The sequence below is a fragment of the Rutidosis leptorrhynchoides genome, chromosome 1 (genome assembly GCF_046630445.1).
Source record: "Rutidosis leptorrhynchoides isolate AG116_Rl617_1_P2 chromosome 1, CSIRO_AGI_Rlap_v1, whole genome shotgun sequence".
Classification (NCBI taxonomy): Eukaryota; Viridiplantae; Streptophyta; class Magnoliopsida; order Asterales; family Asteraceae; genus Rutidosis; species Rutidosis leptorrhynchoides.
In genome coordinates, this window is record NC_092333.1 from 650,698,932 (window position 1) to 650,717,078 (window position 18,147).

At 29.7% G+C, this 18,147-nt stretch overlaps 1 protein-coding gene across 1 annotated transcript; it reads left to right on the forward strand.

Moving 5' to 3' along the window:
• Positions 1–6,200: 6,200 nt before the first annotated feature.
• On the forward strand, positions 6,201–10,039 carry LOC139885788 (26S proteasome non-ATPase regulatory subunit 4 homolog). The gene is made up of 4 exons (XM_071869543.1): positions 6,201–6,302; positions 6,387–6,501; positions 6,623–6,841; positions 9,597–10,039. Exons 1-4 carry the CDS (start codon positions 6,230–6,232, stop codon positions 9,646–9,648), a joined length of 459 nt encoding a protein of 152 aa, XP_071725644.1. The 5' UTR covers positions 6,201–6,229; the 3' UTR covers positions 9,649–10,039.
• The last annotated feature ends 8,108 nt before the right edge of the window (positions 10,040–18,147 follow it).

Consider the following 18,147-nt stretch of genomic DNA (forward strand, 5'->3'; position numbering starts at 1 on the left):
GTCGGCTACTAGTAAGTAGTAATACTAAATGATGACAAATCATAATTCTAGAGATTAGCAGATGTAATCGTGATTGGACGGTTTGATGTTGGTTTTTACTCTGCTTATTTTGTTGTTGAAAAAGTCGTCATAACAACCAAACATAATGAGGATTAACTATATGTGTGGGAGTTAAAGAAAGCTTGTGGTCAGTGGCGATTCTAGGATCAAAACTCAATGGAGTCCCAAAAATTTATTCGTTAACTTTCTTGCATAACATATTGAATGCGTCGGGTCAAATCGAGTCGGTTCGGGTCCCGCCCAAAACAAACATAAAATTGAATAATACTTGTAAAATATAAGGGTGTTCATATGCAGTATCAATTAATGGCATATTTGAAAATATTATAAGATTTCTTAAATATTTAATGGATATCCATTAACCTGCTTAATCCACAAGATATTGATATAGATGGTTGAACTAAATTTAAATGGATATGAATATGGCATGGATATGGTTATGAATATGGATAATAAAAAAACTAAATGAATATGGATATGATCTTAAGCCCTCACCTGATCCATTGACATCCTTATGATGAAGGATTGGAGATAGAATCCCTAAAAATTTATGGGGTCATATTATTATATTTAGTGGTGTCCTATACAAAAAAAATAAAAATTTTGTGATAAATTTCGAAAAATTAGTGGTGTCACAGGACCTCGTACCTCATCACCTAAAGTCGCCACTGATTGTGGTTAATTTGTTAACAGTTATTATGGACACTTTGGTGAAAACCTTGCAAGGGGGACTAAAAGAGGACCAATTGGAATGCCTTGCGAAGCATGCTTTGAAATTTGATTAAGAATTATTTCGAATTCATCAATTAAACGTTTGTTTCATGTTTTTTGCACAATAGTCATCTGTATTGTATATGCCTTTGTGACAGTAATGTGATATGTATAACTTGAAAAAAAGATGTAAGAGACACATTTTCTAGAAAGTCTTTTGTAGACAAAAGGAGATCATTTGATATGTCCAATTACAAATTGACAAGTTATCTATTATGGGTGATTTTTTACATTAGGTGATTGTAATAAATTTTGCCTCGTCATTCACAATGTTACATCTTTCAACATTATTTGATAATAAACACTTGTGAACTATTTGTTTCATGTAATGTTCTAATGCTATTTATTTTAATTTATTGCAAACAGATAGAGTATGCGCTATTACCTTGAACGAGATTCAAGTATACTAATAATAAAGCAAACATCTTTTACTCTCTATACAATTCATCAAGACGCTAGGAGATAAGAATCATGAAGTAATCTACGGAAAACTCGATTAAAAAATTAACTACAAAGTCAAGCTTTTTTTGCATTATTATGGTTTTCAACTTCACGTTATTTTATTTTTTCGATTGTAACTTTTCTTCTTTTTTATTATTATTATTATTATTATTATTATTATTATTATTATTATTATTATTATTATTATTATTTCAACGTTACTTCTATTATTGTTTTGATTTTTAAACAACCTAAAAATACTTTATAAATTCGTATTATTTGGATAATTCGATATTTGATTTATCCCTTACAATCCTCTCGCAAATTTTGCGGGTCTTAGGCTAGTCATTTTTTATAAGTCCCTTTATATCTCTTTTTAAATAAACCCGTGAATTCACCTTTCTTTAAACTAATTATATATATTATATATAATCTCAATATATATATAAGAACATAAAAATCAATCTGCAATGCAATAAAGATCAATTTGAAACACAAAACCTAGAAATATTTTAAGAACAACTAATTTCGCATCTTCAATATGCGGCGACACCATTTTATATGGAGAATGGAGTCTATCAAATGCTTCAAATCTTATGAATCTCCTTAAATGTTTTGAGCTTGCTTCAGGTTTAAAGGTCAATTTTCAAAAGAGTTGTACTTATGGGATTGGGATTGATCAAAGAGAACTTACCTCACTAGCTCAACATATGGGTTGCGAAGTTGGAAAGTGGAACTTCACGTACCTAGGTCTACCCACTGGTTCGAAAATGAAAAAACTTGAGGATTGGCGTCCGGTCTTTGATAAATTCAATAGTAGACTTTCGAGTTGGAAGATGAGATCGATGTCATTTGAGGGAAGGCTAGTTCTTATTAAAGCGGTTCTCACGAGTCTACCGTTGTACTATTTCTCGCTCTTTCTTTTCGTGCCCCGCCTGTGTGATTAAACTATTTGAGAGTGTAAGGCACAATTTCTTTTGGGGCAGGTCGGGTTCAGGGACCAAAATGTCATGGGTCAAATGGGAAAATGTCATAAACTCTTACGAAAATGGGGGTTTAAACATCGAGGTGTTAAAAAATAAAAACTTGGCACTTTTGGGGAAGTGGTGGTGGAGGTTTAAAACCGAAACCGACTCACTTTGGGTTAAAATAATTCGAAGTATTCATGGTTTGTGTGGTAGCCTATTGTCGGATAGTGTACTCTCTCACTCTATGACAATAGGTACTTGGCGAAATATTATCTTAGCAGGTTCGGCTATAGAAGACTCCCATGTCCATTTCAAAAGCTCTTTCACCAAAGTCACCGGAGATGGGAGTAATACTTCCTTTTGGCATGATCACTGGATTGGCAAAGACAAATTATGCATGATGTTCCCTCGACTATATAGACTAGAACAATCTGCCCATGTAACTGTTCTTGATCGTATACCTGAGGGAGGTTATGCATGGAATTGGAGAAGATCACCTACTGGACGAACAGCTGGAGAACTCGAAGACCTAACCTTGTTATTATCCTCTTTTATTTTTGATCGCACGCAGGTGGATAAATGGCATTGGTCTATGGCGTCTAATGGTGTTTTTAAAGTGGACTTTAGCGGTTGAACTCGACAATCAAACTCTACCATTGTGCAGCTCTCAAACCAATACTTTGAGGAATAGTCTCGTGCCCAAAAAAATAGAAATTTTTGTGTGGAGAGCGCTAAAGAAAAGACTTCCCGTTAGACTCGAGTTAGACAAAAGGGGTATCGATCTTCATAGTGTGCAATGCCCGCTTTGCGACGACGATTTGGAATCCGTGGATCACTCACTCATCTTTTGTAAGCATGCTTTCGAAGTTTGGGAACGTGTTTTCAAATGGTGGAATTTGGGTAATTTTTCTCTACTAAGTCTGCATGAAATTTCGATGGAAATGCAACTACAAATAACGCACATTCGGATTTTGGTAATAAAATTTGGCAAGCTTCAATGTGGAGTTGTGCGTATCTCATTTGAAAAAATCGGAACAATATGGTATTCCAAAATAAATGTTGGAACTCACCGATAGCTCTTAACGAAATACAAGTCAAAACTTTCGAATGGGTGGCAACAAGATCGAGAGGAAAGAAAATTGATTGGCACACGTGATTAACTAATCCAAGCTTCTATCTTTCGGCTTCTTAAGTTAATCAAATCTTTGAGCTGCACCCTTTGCAACCCAAGGATATGTTATGCTGTTTAGAATATTTTAGTTTTTCACCTTTGTTTTGTCGAGTTTTGTTTAGCTTAGTCGTGATTCTCGTGTTGTACTGATACACTGCAGAGGCAGATCCTATGCCTCCTGACAGAGGCGGAGCCATAATTTTAGGTTAGTGGTGTCACAAAATAATACTAAAATATATTGAGTCACAAAATTTTACTTGACGGAAAAAAACATCAAATATTTTCTAATAGAATTGTCCTGCACAATTTAATAGATGATTATCTTGAGTGAATTCCAATTATATTTTTAAGATTCAAAATTTTGATGATGATAAACAACACTTTTTTTTTATGTAAACATAACCAGTCACCTATATACAAGAATGAATGGATCAGTCCATATTTTAATACGTATATACAGATCAGTATTATTAGTCCAAAAGGAAGAAGAACGAATATGGATTAGTCCATAATTTGGAAGTCCAAATATGAAGCAATGAATATGAATTAAACTATGTTAAAAAAAATATAGTTAGTGCACCTCGAACTTGAGAGAGTACATATAAAAGCAAGGGTCCCTACCAATTGATCTAACTTAAATTGTATAGAACTAGAAATAGTTTAGACCGCGCATTGCGACGGTTGCATTTGGATATACGTTGTTTGCTACATGCTTGTAGTATCAAACGATATTTATGTACAAAATCCCTACATATATTTACTACTTATTATATACATACATAATAATGTTGTACAATAATAATGTTGTACATTTGAGAATTTAAAAAACACTATATTTAAAGAAAGCACGTTATTTTTAAAAGTAACGTTCTTTTTACTGATTCTTTATCTCTCTCTCTTTTTTTTTTTTTTTTTTATTTCTATCAAGATTAAATAATGATATCATAATGCGTTATATTGTTTTGTTTATCTCTCTCAAAGGAAAACAAATATACATAATAGCTCGTGCGTTACGTTGGAATATTTTAATGTCTTTTATAAAATTAATGTTGAGCAAGAAATGAGAAAAAAAATTGTGAACAAAAAAATAAAAAATAAAAAAGAGGGTAGGAGGACTTGAACTCAAGTTTTCTACCTTACAAACTTATAAACGTACCACTTGCACTAATTATTTACTTGATATAATTAGTTGAATTTGTTTGCTATATACTCCGTATATAATAATTTATCCAAAATATTTTTTAGAAAAAAAACCTCTGTTTCAAAAATAATTAGTTGCGTTTTGTTCGAAAAATTATTTCGAGTTAAACGGTGATGATGGAGAAACCTAACTCATAGCGACAAAACATATAAATTCCGTAAAAAAATTGGGTGAGTTTTATTTAGTTATTATTATACTAAATGGAAGCCCCCATATATTAACCATCATACAACTTTTATCCTTAAAGGATACAATTATTATCTTTTATTTATATCGCACTTGACTCAAATTCTTCCTAGGTAAAACTACAATGATCAAGGCATAATATGACCAAATATTTTGTGTCAATTAGTATATATATATATATATATATATATATATATATATATATATATATATATATATATATATATATATATATATATATATATATATATATATATATATATAATAAGAAGTTCACATGTACAATATATAATGATTTTTGAGTGGGGTCACATGCCCCCACAAACTTGTACATGGCTCCGAGAACTCGACAACAATTTGAAACCTAGAACTCCCCGAGTTCTCGACCGAGTTGGCCGATTTTTGGAACACCGATGATAACATAAAATAACTCAAAACTAATGAAACAGTGTTAAATACTAATGAAAAAGGACTAACAATAATGTTTAGGGCTTAGAAGTTAGGGTTTGAGTTTATGGTTTAGATGTGGCTTTAATTTTAGCGCTTAACGCGAACGGTTTTGTTTTTAGGGTTTAGGGATCTAAACTCTAGACACAGTAAACACGATACTCTAAATTCTAAATCGGGCTAAATTCAGAAAAGAAACATCGTATCCGGTTATTAGTAATCCTACATCAAATACATGATAACTGGCTCTGCAAAAAAGGAAACTCGATAATAAGTGAATTTTTTTCCCTTCAAAAAACTAATTTTAGAATCTAAACAATAAATACTACCCTCTAAAATTTGAACTCTAAACTTTAAACCTCGAATTTGGTGAAATTAAAAAAACCTCTCTTTTTGGGCATATTTTCCCTCTTTGTTTTCGTTGCCATTGCCCATTGCCCTTAACCTGTCGGTCGGCCCGGGCTCCGAAACAGTTACCTTGCTTACTAGCTCTTACCATTTCCGCTATCCACTTATCCCTAGATTAGTGCTTAGATAAACTTACGTGGATAGTCTATGTTGTTTGTACCATATTTCACGGATGGTCAAACTATCATTTTTTTTATCTACATAGTCCTTGTAGTTTATACTCATTTCACAGATAGTCCAAATCGCTAACGTCGTTAGTTGATCTGTTAAAATCGCTTTCTTTCTTTTTTACATTTAGATCTAAATATCTTCATTTTCTTTTCATCAAACTATCTATCCGTGACATATTGTACTATCCGCGTAATTTTGTCTAGGGCTTATCCCTTGATCTCTTCCATGTATGTTTGATTATATGTTCAAATTGAAGAGAGGCCAAATTAATTCCATCTCGATCCATCAATTTACAAGTTTGTGTTCTACTGTTTATTTTTTATTTTTTTTATTTGTTTCGTATCACTAATTGTCAGAATTGTTTTCTTGCAGTCTAATCCGAGGAACGCTATAGGCATATTAACAATGGGTACTTTAGAAAAAACAGCAACGCTTGAAACTACTAGTGATTTTGATGAAATCCGGACTCACCTTCGATGTTAGCTTCCTACTCTTGTTTTTTTAATGTTGTATCTTTGTAGGGTATGATCATTATTTTATTCAGTTTCGCCTTGTTTCTCAGGTATTCGGGCATTACGTGGTGGTGAGTTGGATTTTTTTGAGGTGTTCAATTCATGCGCGGATAAACTAGATCATTATCCAAGTAACCCAAAAAGGTTCCTTTTCTTTACTGGAGGGTATGTATGTACTTTTTGGTTTATGCTTAAATGTTTCACTTTTCTACTTTTATCTACACTACACTACACTACACTACACTAGTGTGTAACTATGTATGTTATGTTTGCTCTTGCGTGACAGTCCTATAGATTTCGAAATGGGCGAAGCGCACTGGTATGGGAACAAGTTCAAAGAGCAGGGTGTCGCTAATGATGTTGTCAATTTTTTTCTTGACGAACGATTCGCTAATTGTAAGATGGATCTTGATGCATTTGTTGCTTGTACTGATAATAATAATAACAGCCTCATTAAACACGTTCCAGCTGATTCTCGTACACGAGTTCGTGACATCATATCCAGGTTTTTATCACTATATATTTCTTTTGCTTATATATATATATATATATATATATATATATATATATATATATATATATATATATATATATATATATATATATATATATATATATATATATATATATATGGTACGATCAAGGGGAAGTAACCAATCGGGGGGAAGCAAATTTTTTTTTTTTTTTTTTTCGTTTTTTGAAAAAACTTTGTTCACGAACATTATAGATTGGATGAAAATATGAACATTTAATAAAGACACTTTGTGATAAATGTTTTTATTTTGGCGGGAAAACGCTCGAAGAAGTAATATATAACAATTATCGTGTTTTTCGAACGTATGTTGAGGTTTTAGATATTAGGGTTTAGATATTAGGGTTTATAGGGTTTAGATACTAGGGTTTAGAGGTTTAGGGTTTAGATTTAGGATTTAGATTGAGTTTTTAACACGAACGGTTTAGAGCTTAGGGTTTAGGGTTTGGTGTTTGGGTTTATGGAATAAACCCAAAACACCAAACCCTAAACTCTAAATCGGGCTAAATTTTATTTCACAAAACATGAAGAAAAAAAACGTTCACATTCTTTACGAACAATATTATCTTGAATGTTATTTTTGTCGATCGTTTTCCCGCTTAAATAATAACACTCATCACGAAGTGTCTTTTCTAAATGTTCATATTTTTGTGTGATCTTGATACCGGAAAAAAAAATTTCAAAAAAAAACGAAATTTTTTTTTTTGCTTCCCCCCGCTTCCCCCCCGATTGGTTACTTCCCCATTGATCCTGCCCCTATATACATATACATATACATATACATATACATATACATATACATATACAGGGAAGCACTTTTTTTTGGGAGGAAGTGGGGGAAGTAATTTTTTTTTTCAAACATTAAGATCACATGAAAATATGAACATTTAAAAAAGACACTTTATGATGAATGTTATTATTTTGGCGGGAAAACGCTCGAAGAAATAACATTGATCACAAAGTGTCTTTTTTAAATGTCCATATATATATATACGCACATATATATATATATATATATATATATATATATATATATATATATACATATATATATATACATATATATATATAATATACACACACACGACTATTTATTATCATTATACATCTTTGTTATCCATCTGATTCATATTAACATCCACTTCTCTTTTTTCTCTCATGAAATCATCTACGACTATTTATTACGGTAATGACGAATATAGACGATAAATGAATCACAACTATGACCTGATTGCTCCACATAGTCGATTATTTCAGTTGAAACTCAAACGCTCTCAAGAGAGATCATCTTTCAACTTCCGTTTGACATCAATCTTTCATGGTGTATCTTTTAAGTGTTCACAACTGAATTAAACTTGTTTTGGTATTAGTGCTAAGCAACTTTTTGGGATAAGTAAATTTATTTTTTAAATTACATCAAAATTAGGGTTTAAAGTTTAGGTTTTAAGATTTTGGGGGTTATTATTTATTGTTTAGATTCAAATAAAGTAGTTAAAAAAAATATTATTGTTTAGATGATAGGGTTTAGATTTAGGCTTTAAATTTAGCAAATTTAGCGTTTAAGACGAATGGTTTAAGGGTTAGAGATCTAAACCCCAAATATTAAACCTTAAACTCTAAATCGGGCTGAAGTTAGAAAATAAAAACCTCATATTTAGTTATCCTACATCAAATGTATGATAATTGATTTTTTTATTTTTTTTTTTAAAAAAAACTACTTTTTTAGAATCTAAACAATAAATTCCAACCTCGGAAATCCTAAACCCCAAACTCCGAACCTTGAATTGGGCTAAATTTGATGTAAATCAAAAAAATAAATATACTTATCTACAAAAATGTGCTTATCTCACACACGCGCGCGCGCACACACACACAGAGAGAGAGAGAGAGAGAGAGAGAGAGAGAGAGAGGATCAATGGGGAAGTAACCAATCGGGGGGAAGCAATTTTTTTTTCTTCGTTTTTTTGAATTTTTTTTTCCCCGGCATCAAGATCAACGAAAATATGAACATTTAGAAGAGACACTTCGTGATGAATGTTATTATTTAGGCGGGAAAACGATCGACAAAAATAACATTCAAGATAATATTGTTCGTGAAGAATATGAACGTTTTTTTTCCATGTTTTGTGAAGTAAAATTTAGCCCGGTTTAGAGTTTAGGGTTTGGTGTTTGGTGTTTTGGGTTTATTCCATAAACCCAAAACACCAAACCTTAAACCCTAAACTCTAAACCGTTCGTGTTAAAAACTCAATCTAAATCCTAAATCTAAACCCTAAATCTTAAACCCTAAACCCTAAATTTCTAAACCCTAATATCTAAACCCTAATATCTAAACCCCAATAGCTAAAACCTCAACATACGCTCGAAAAAACACGATAATTGTTATATATTACTTCTTCGAGCGTTTTCCCGCCAGAATAAAAACATTTATCACAAAGTGTCTTTATTAAATGTTCATATTTTCATCCAATCTATAATGTTCGTGAACAAAGTTTTTTCAAAAAACGAAAAAAATAAAATTAGTTTTGCTTCTCCCCGCTTCCCCCCGATTGGTTACTTCCCCATTGATCCTGGCCCTATATATATATATATGTACATGGGATAAATATATGTATATACATATGTATATGTGTATATATATCATATATATGTATGTATACATGTATGTATGTATGTATGTATATATGTACATATATGTATATGTATATGTATACTATTATGCGTGCAGTTTGGTTGAAAGGAAAAAAGGGAATAATGAAGCCGAAGAATTATTAAGCTGAAGAATGAAGCTACTAAACGTGAGGCATATTTGAAGTACAGGTTTAAATCATAGTGTTCGAGTTCACAAGAATTGGGACCTTATGGTACATTTGTCGGAGTTTATTATACGCGTCGAGTTCAGACGTTCACGGTTTATCAACAATAACCTCATTATCAACGATAACCTCTTTCAAGTTTTCAAGAGTAGGTCACCTGAACCTTGAAAAGTTCTCTTTTTACATTTATTACATGTTACATGTAACTGGATATGGTGTTCTTTCTTTAAATACCAAAATAGCTGTGAATTAAGGCGTTAAGAAGTGTTGAATCATTTTATATGTAAATGGTAACTTGTTACAAGAATTGTAATTTGTAATTCTGGCTAACCATTTGGTTGTGAATTTGACTGATTCGAGGCTTAAAATGCTCTTATCTTTTGAGTGATATTAGTGAGAATTTTAGCTATTATGTTATCACTTGGCCTAAGAAAATTTGAATGTCTGATTACGTCCAGGTAAAACTCTTTGATCCACCCACTTTCCAATTTTTCTATTACTTATTTTTCACTTTTTGGACCCATGCTCACTTGTCCTCACGTTTTTTATGAAACCCCCAATTATGAGTTTCTAAATAAACAGACACTCTCTTTACTTTCTTTAGTTCACATGATAGTTTTTTTTCTTGCCATTACTAATTTTTAAGTGAGCTCTTGATTCATTATGCTTGCAGTTACTAATTCGAAGTAAGGGTGGTTGAACCGTTTACCGAATACCGAATCGAAATCAAATCGAAAAAAATCAAATTGACTTTGAAAATTGATTTTTCGATCGAGCAAAACCGATTTCGGTTCAGTTTTGGTTTAATTGAAAACCAAATTTAGTTTGAAAATTTTGAATATCTTAATGTTATAAATATTAATTGTATAATGTACAAGATATGAGTTGAGTATATATATTTACTTTCCAAGCAGTGGCGAAAACAGGAATTTTTTTCACCCGGGGCGAAATTTTTTTTAAAGCGAATCAACTTTTTTTGGTAAAATATGGAGGTTTTTGAGAAAAATATGGTGATTTTTGAGCAAAATGTGGAGGTTTTTAGGCAAAATATGAAGGTTTTGGGGCAAAATACGGAGGTTTTGGGGCAAAATACGGAGGTTTTGGGGCAAAAAAAAAAATTCCACCGGGGGCAAAGTCGAAAAACTCAAAATTTTTACACTAAAAATTGCAAATCGACTGGGGGTATCTGCCCCCCCTTGCCCCATGCTATTTCCGCCACTGTTTCCAAGTCAAATTAATACAGCTCGAATTTAAAATTTTATTTTAGTCTTTAATTTTAATTATATTTTTTCTAATTTGTTTCACTCCATATCTCTATCTTTGTAATTATAAACATTTCGATTTCGATTTTCCTTCAAGTCAATATATGTATCTTTAATATTATCTTTCACTCCATATCTTTAACTACGAAGTCAAGTTTTTTTTGCAATATTATGGATTTCAACCTCCCGTTATTTGATGATTTCGATTGTAACTTGTCTGGTTTATTATCATTAATTCAACATTACTTGTGATATTTTTTTTGATTTCTGAACAGCCTGAAAAATACTTTATAAATTCGTATTATTCGAACAATTCGATATTTGAATTGTCCCTTACAAACTCACTGGAATTTTTACGCGGGTCGTATGCTAGTCATTCTTTTATAAGTATCTTTACATATCTTGTTAAATATACCTGTGAATTCACATATCCTTAACCTAGTTGTATATATATTATTATTAACTCGGTATTATGACTACATACAAATCAATCTGCAATGCAATAAAGAACAATTTCTAAGCCAAAACCTAGATTTTTTTAAAGAACAACTAATTAATATTAAGAAAATGCTAACTTTTGCCCAAAATAATACGGAATAATAATAATAATAATAATAATAATAATAATAATAATAATAATAATAATAATAATAATAATAATAATAATAATAATAATAATAATAATAATAATAATAAGACAAAATTGCGTCGTTGGTCCTTAAACTTTGTATTAAATAGCATAGGTGACCTTTATCTATTTTTTTGACTTCGTTGACCTCGAACTATTATATTATTTCACGGATGACCCTGAGCTTAACTGACGTTAATATTATCCCGCTAAATGAGATCCCATGACAATCACGTAAGGGTATTTTTGTCGTTTTATGTGTTACATATTATTTTTAACTCCATCATCTTCATCTTCATCTTTTACCCAAATATCAAACCCTGATTGTTATCAATTTTACAGTATCAAATCACAAACTCTAAGACCTGACGTCTAAAATTCCAATCGAAATCCTAGTTCAAAATATCTAAATCCAAATTACAATCAAATCAAACCGATGTTTGTTTTATGTTTTTCCACTTGTGAATATTTAATTTTAATCGATGATTTTCTTTTGTTAATATTATGTATATAAATTATGAATTATTGAAAGTGGAGTACGACACTTTTGGTAATAAAACGAAATCAGTATAGCCATTTAAAAAGACGGAGCAAACCCACTTTCGCAAGGCAAATGAAAGCTATATATTACGGAGTATACTCCAAAAACAGTACAAGAGCAGTACTATTTAATATTATTAAGAAGATTATATGTTTTATATAAATTGAGTTTAGGCTTATACATATTGTTTATATACTGTACTCATTCGATTCCTTCCCATGAAAGATTTCTTAAATATATTTAAAATTGTTAATTGGTAAAATTGTAGATACGTGGTTTAAATTGATGGGTGGATTAAATTTTTGGGTGGATTCTGGTTTGATATGGGTTTAATGATAAAAATTAGGGTTTGCTATTTGAGTAAAAGATGAAGATGAAGGTGGAGATGAAGGGGTAAAAAGGGAGGAGAGAACGTGTAAAATGACAAAAATACCCTCATGTGCTTCTCATGTGATCTCGATTAACAGGTTAAAATTAACGCCCGTTGAGTCCAGGGTCATCCATGAAATAATATAATAGTTTGAGGTTAACGAAGTCAAAAAAATAGATAAAGGTCACCTATGCTATCTAATACAAAATTTAGGGACCAACAACGAAATTTTGTCTAATAATAATAATAATCTCTATCTCTATCTCTATTCTCTATTCTCTATCTCTATCTCTATCTCTATCTCTATTCTCTATCTATATCTATCTCTATCTCTATCTCTATCTCTATTCTCTATCTATATCTATCTCTATCTCTATCTCTATCTCTATCTCTATTCTCTATCTCTATCTCTATCTCTATATATATTATAACAAAAGTAATATTAGCAAAACATATTTAATTTCAACTATTAGATTATTATTGGATTCGCTCACAGGCACCGGCAGAAGCAAGATTTTTTTTCACCAGGGGTGAATTTTTTTTTAAAACGTAGCAATTTTTTGGGCAAAATATGGATGTTTTTGGGCAAAATTTGAAGTTTTTGGACAAAATTTGGATGTTTTGAACAACATTTAAAGATTTTGGGGCAAAATATGTAGGTTTTGGGCAAAAAAAAGATTCCACTGGGGGCAAAGTCGAAAAATCCGAATTTTTACACTGAAAATTGCAAATCCACTGGACGCGTCGTAAATATAACGGACTCATACCCGTTGCACGCAAGTGTCATCCCTATACACACTTTAATATCCACTTATAAATGATTCTTATAGTTTACACACTTTATATATATCATGATTATCAAATACGTAATAATAAAACCACATTAATAGACTTACAACATTATTTCATATTAAAATCCCGCAAAAACGCGGGATATAAACTAGTAGTAGTAGTAGTAGTAGTAGTAGTAGTAGTAATAATAATAATAATAATAATAATAATAATAATAATAATAATAATAATAACGCCGGAGAGTTTTAATGCTGGTTTAACGTCAACGGTGAGTCGGCGGTGCCACCGTCCCTGGCGTTAAATTGGCATAACGGTGAAAAAAAGCCACGACTTCTAGTACTCTAACTATCTACTATCTACTATCTATCTACTATCTACTATCTACTATCTACTATCTACTATATTTCTACTATATATATTATAACAAAGTTAAAAATATGTCAGATTTTAATAAATACCATTAAATAAGCAAATCCCCACCCTTAAAAGAGTATATTCTTGATTGATCCAATGGTAAGAATTTATCTGATGTAAGAATACTATATCTGATGTTAGATTTAAGTGACTTTCCTAAAATACCCTTATAACACCACAAGCATAGCCCGTCGTCTTCATCGAACCAAAAACCAAATACATGAAATCAAAAGAAACCCTAGATTCTTCGTTCAATTCAACTTACCAAGACCTTCATAAATCAATGGTTCTTTAAATCTTGATATCCAGTACGTATATCAAATCCCTCTAAATCCTAACCCAAATTCAGTTTTATCTTGCATACTTTCATTGAATAATCCATACGCAATCAAGTGTGTTGAAACGAATGTATCTGAGATTCGTGTTTCACTAATCGTGCTGTCAATTAGTATATACAATCGTATTCACGCTAATTTTTGATATATCGATTTTCATTACTTCAGTTCAGGTATCATTTCAACTTTTATTTCAATAGTCGAAATATTTTCATGTTATTTGTGATGACCTGGAAATTTTCGATCAAATTTAAACTTTAATATTTATATGTTTCCGACACGATAAGCAAAGTCTGTGATATTGAGTTTCGGAAAAGTTTGAACTGTTTCATATATTCATTTAACCTTTGGCCATTCCCGACGATTCACGAACATTTATGAGTAATTGAATATATAAATCATATATAGATATAAACATAAATATAAGTGTATATAATATTTTGAAATGAATAAAGTATACAATGTAAAATAATAAATAGAATAGATAAGTTACTATTATATATATATATATATATATATATATATATATATATATATATATATATATATATATATATATATATATATATATATATATATGATTTTTATGTATAAATAAAAATCTTGTATGTATAAATAATAAATATTTAATAAAAGTTATTACATATGACTATTAAATATTACATAATTAAAAAGTTGAATATAATTGTTACATTAATATTTGTATCATTAATTTGTTATCTTTACTAATATTAATTTACTTTCATTATTAATATCATTATTTTCAAAAATTATTATTATCATTCTTATTAATTATTATTAATAAACTTATCAAAATTATCATTTTGGTTATTATTAATATCATCATGTTATTATTTGTTATTATTATTTCTATTACTATTTTATTAATGGAAATCATTTATATTAGTATTAGGATTATTATTATTAATACTAAATGTATTATTATTATTATTATTATTATTATTATTATTATTTATAATTATATATTTAATTGAAAAACCATTCATAAAGATACCGAATCAATTTCATATCTCCATTATACTGTAGTACATTTTTGTTCTTGTCTCAATTCTGTTTCATATCGTTATCAAATTCTCAAATGCAAACAAAACCCAGTACAAATCGATCAAAGCTTTATTATTTATTTATTTATTTATTTATTTATTTATTTGTCCGTTTGAAAAACACTTGTCGACCACCATTCCAATACAAAATAATTGGGATCGAATCTAGCTGTCACAACAGGTATTAAAACACATTATATAAGTCTACGACTGCAATTGTTAATGGGAAAAACAGAAATTTTTCAGAAACAAAAGCAACCACCTCTGTTCATCCACTTTTTAGCCAAATCTCAAACTCGAATCAATTTTAAAAATGTAACAATGCACTTCTGTTAGAAATCACATGTACAAACTATCTGCAAAAGCTCATTGTTCAATTTTTCCTATCGAATTCCAATTTCGAGGTCAAAGTTTTATTTTCAAAAAGTCAACATTTGTTCATCGGTAAAATTCGAAATTTCTATTTTATTTTCAGATAAATTGATGGTTTGTAAAGCTTCTAGTAATAGTTTTAAACATATTTCATGTTCAAACAATTATCTAAAACGAGCTCGAATTCAAAAAGTATATATATTTTTTTAAAAAGTAGCGATAACAGCTATGCTGCATAAATTGTGTTTTTTTTTTCGTTTTATATTTTTTTTTTGAGCACCTTGATAAGTTATGGCTGTTTACAAGTTGCAATAAAAATCATAATTTCGTTATTAAGAGTATTGATGATGGTTGGAGTAATATAAATCATGAAGAAGATGAAGATAAATTGGAATCATATAAGAATGGGTTAAAAATAATTGCAATCCGGAAATATTAGAAAATGGGCAGTAGCCCAGCTGGTTTGACATGTGTGCGGGGGTTCAGGAGGTCTCGGTTCGATTCTTGCGGGTGACAACTTTTTTTAAAAGCTCTTTGGAGGTAGTTTTCAAAACCAAAATTTATTATTATTATTTTTATTGTTATTATTATTATTAGTATTATGTTAATAATTATTATGGCTAATATTATTATTATTATTGTTATTGTTATGTTATTGTTATTGTTATTATTAGTACTAGTGTTATCATTTTAAAAACTAGTAGTATTATCATTAGTAACATTATCATTATAGTATTATTATTGATATTATTATTGACAGAATTATGAACATATTAATAACCTTTATATTACAAAATTTATAATAAAAGTTGACAAGGCAAAAATTATGAATATGGTTAAACTTTTAAGTTATAGGAACTATGGATATAAGTTTAGAAACTGAACATGAAGTTCATGATAAATTCGATTATTATTATTAACACTGCTATTATTTTTATTATTATCACTATATTATTAAGGGAACTCATCACTTTTATTAAAACTATTATGCTTACTAAAATTAACATTTTTATTAAAGCTAATACCTTATTTAAGATTATCATTATTAAAATTAACATTGTTATTAATAATATTATTATCAATATTATAACTATCACGAGTATTATTATTATTATGTAATTACTAAGATTAGTATCATAACTATTATTAAGAGTAAAATTAATATTTTTACAAGTATTATTATCAATATCACTATTATCATTAATAGAATTTTTATTTACATTATTACCTTTACTAGTTATATTAAGTATTATCAATATTAACATTTTTACATGACAAATATTATTTAAGTATTATTATAATTACTAATTTCAACAGACAAATGCTATATATACAAAAATATATTTAATATACATACAACCTAACTATATTAATATTTCTATATATATAAAAATGAAATCATATATAATGAAACTTATTAATTGATTATATATAAAATTACATCACTAATAATAACAATATATATATTTGTTCAGTTACGATTATATGTATTAATAAATACACAAATGATATAGGTTCGTGAATCCGAGGCCAACCCTATACTTGTTCAATGTCGTTCTATGTATTTTTACTACAAAATACATTAGGTGAGTTTCATTTGCTCCCTTTTTACCCTTTATATTTTTGGGTTGAGAATACATGCGCTGCTTTTATAACTGTTTTACGAAATAGACACGAGTAAATGAAACTACATTCTGTGGTTGAATTATTAAACCGAATATGCCCCTTTTTAGTCTGGTAATCTAAGAATTAGGGAACAGACATCCTAATTGACGCGAATCCTAAAGATAGATCTATCGGGCCCAACAAGCCCCATCCAAAGTACCGGATGCTTTAGTACTTCAAAATTTATATCATGTCCGAAGGAGGATCCCGGAATGATAGGGAATATTCTAATATGCATATTGTGAATGTCGGTTACCAGGTGTTCAATCCATATGAATGGTATTTTTGTCTCTATGCATGGGACGTATGTTTATGAGAAATGGAAATATGAAATCTTGTGGTCTATTAAAATTATGAAATGATTATTTATGTTAAACTAATGAACTCACCAACCTTTTGGTTGACACTTTAAAGCATGTTTATTCTCAGGTACGAAAGAAATCTTCCGCTGTGCATTTGCTCATCTTAGAGATATTACTTGGAGTCATTCATGACATATTTCAAAAGATGTTGCATTCGAGTCGTTGAGTTCATCAAGATAATTATTAAGTCAATTATAGTAAGATATATTACGAAATGGTATGCATGTTGTCAACTTTCGATGTAATGAAAGATTGTCTTTTCAAAAACGAATGCAATGTTTGTAAAATGTATCATATAGAGGTCAAGTACCTCGCGATGTAATCAACTGTTGTGAATCGTTTATAATCGATATGGACTTCGTCCGAATGGATTAGGACGGGGCGTTTCATTATTTGTTTAAATTAATGTTAATTCAGTTATTCAGTTATACTTAATTTTTCATATATTTGTAAAGATTTTTACATTTACATTTTTTATATATTCAATACGATTGTGAACTAAAAGTATTTACAAAAATTTTAATTTTATGTTTTTAATTTTTAATTTTATTCTTTATTCTAAGATCTAAGATTAAAGATATATACCAAACAAAACTGATGGAGCTTCTGGAATAAAATTCAATAACCGTATTTCAGTAACTGCTGCTATTTTCCTCCA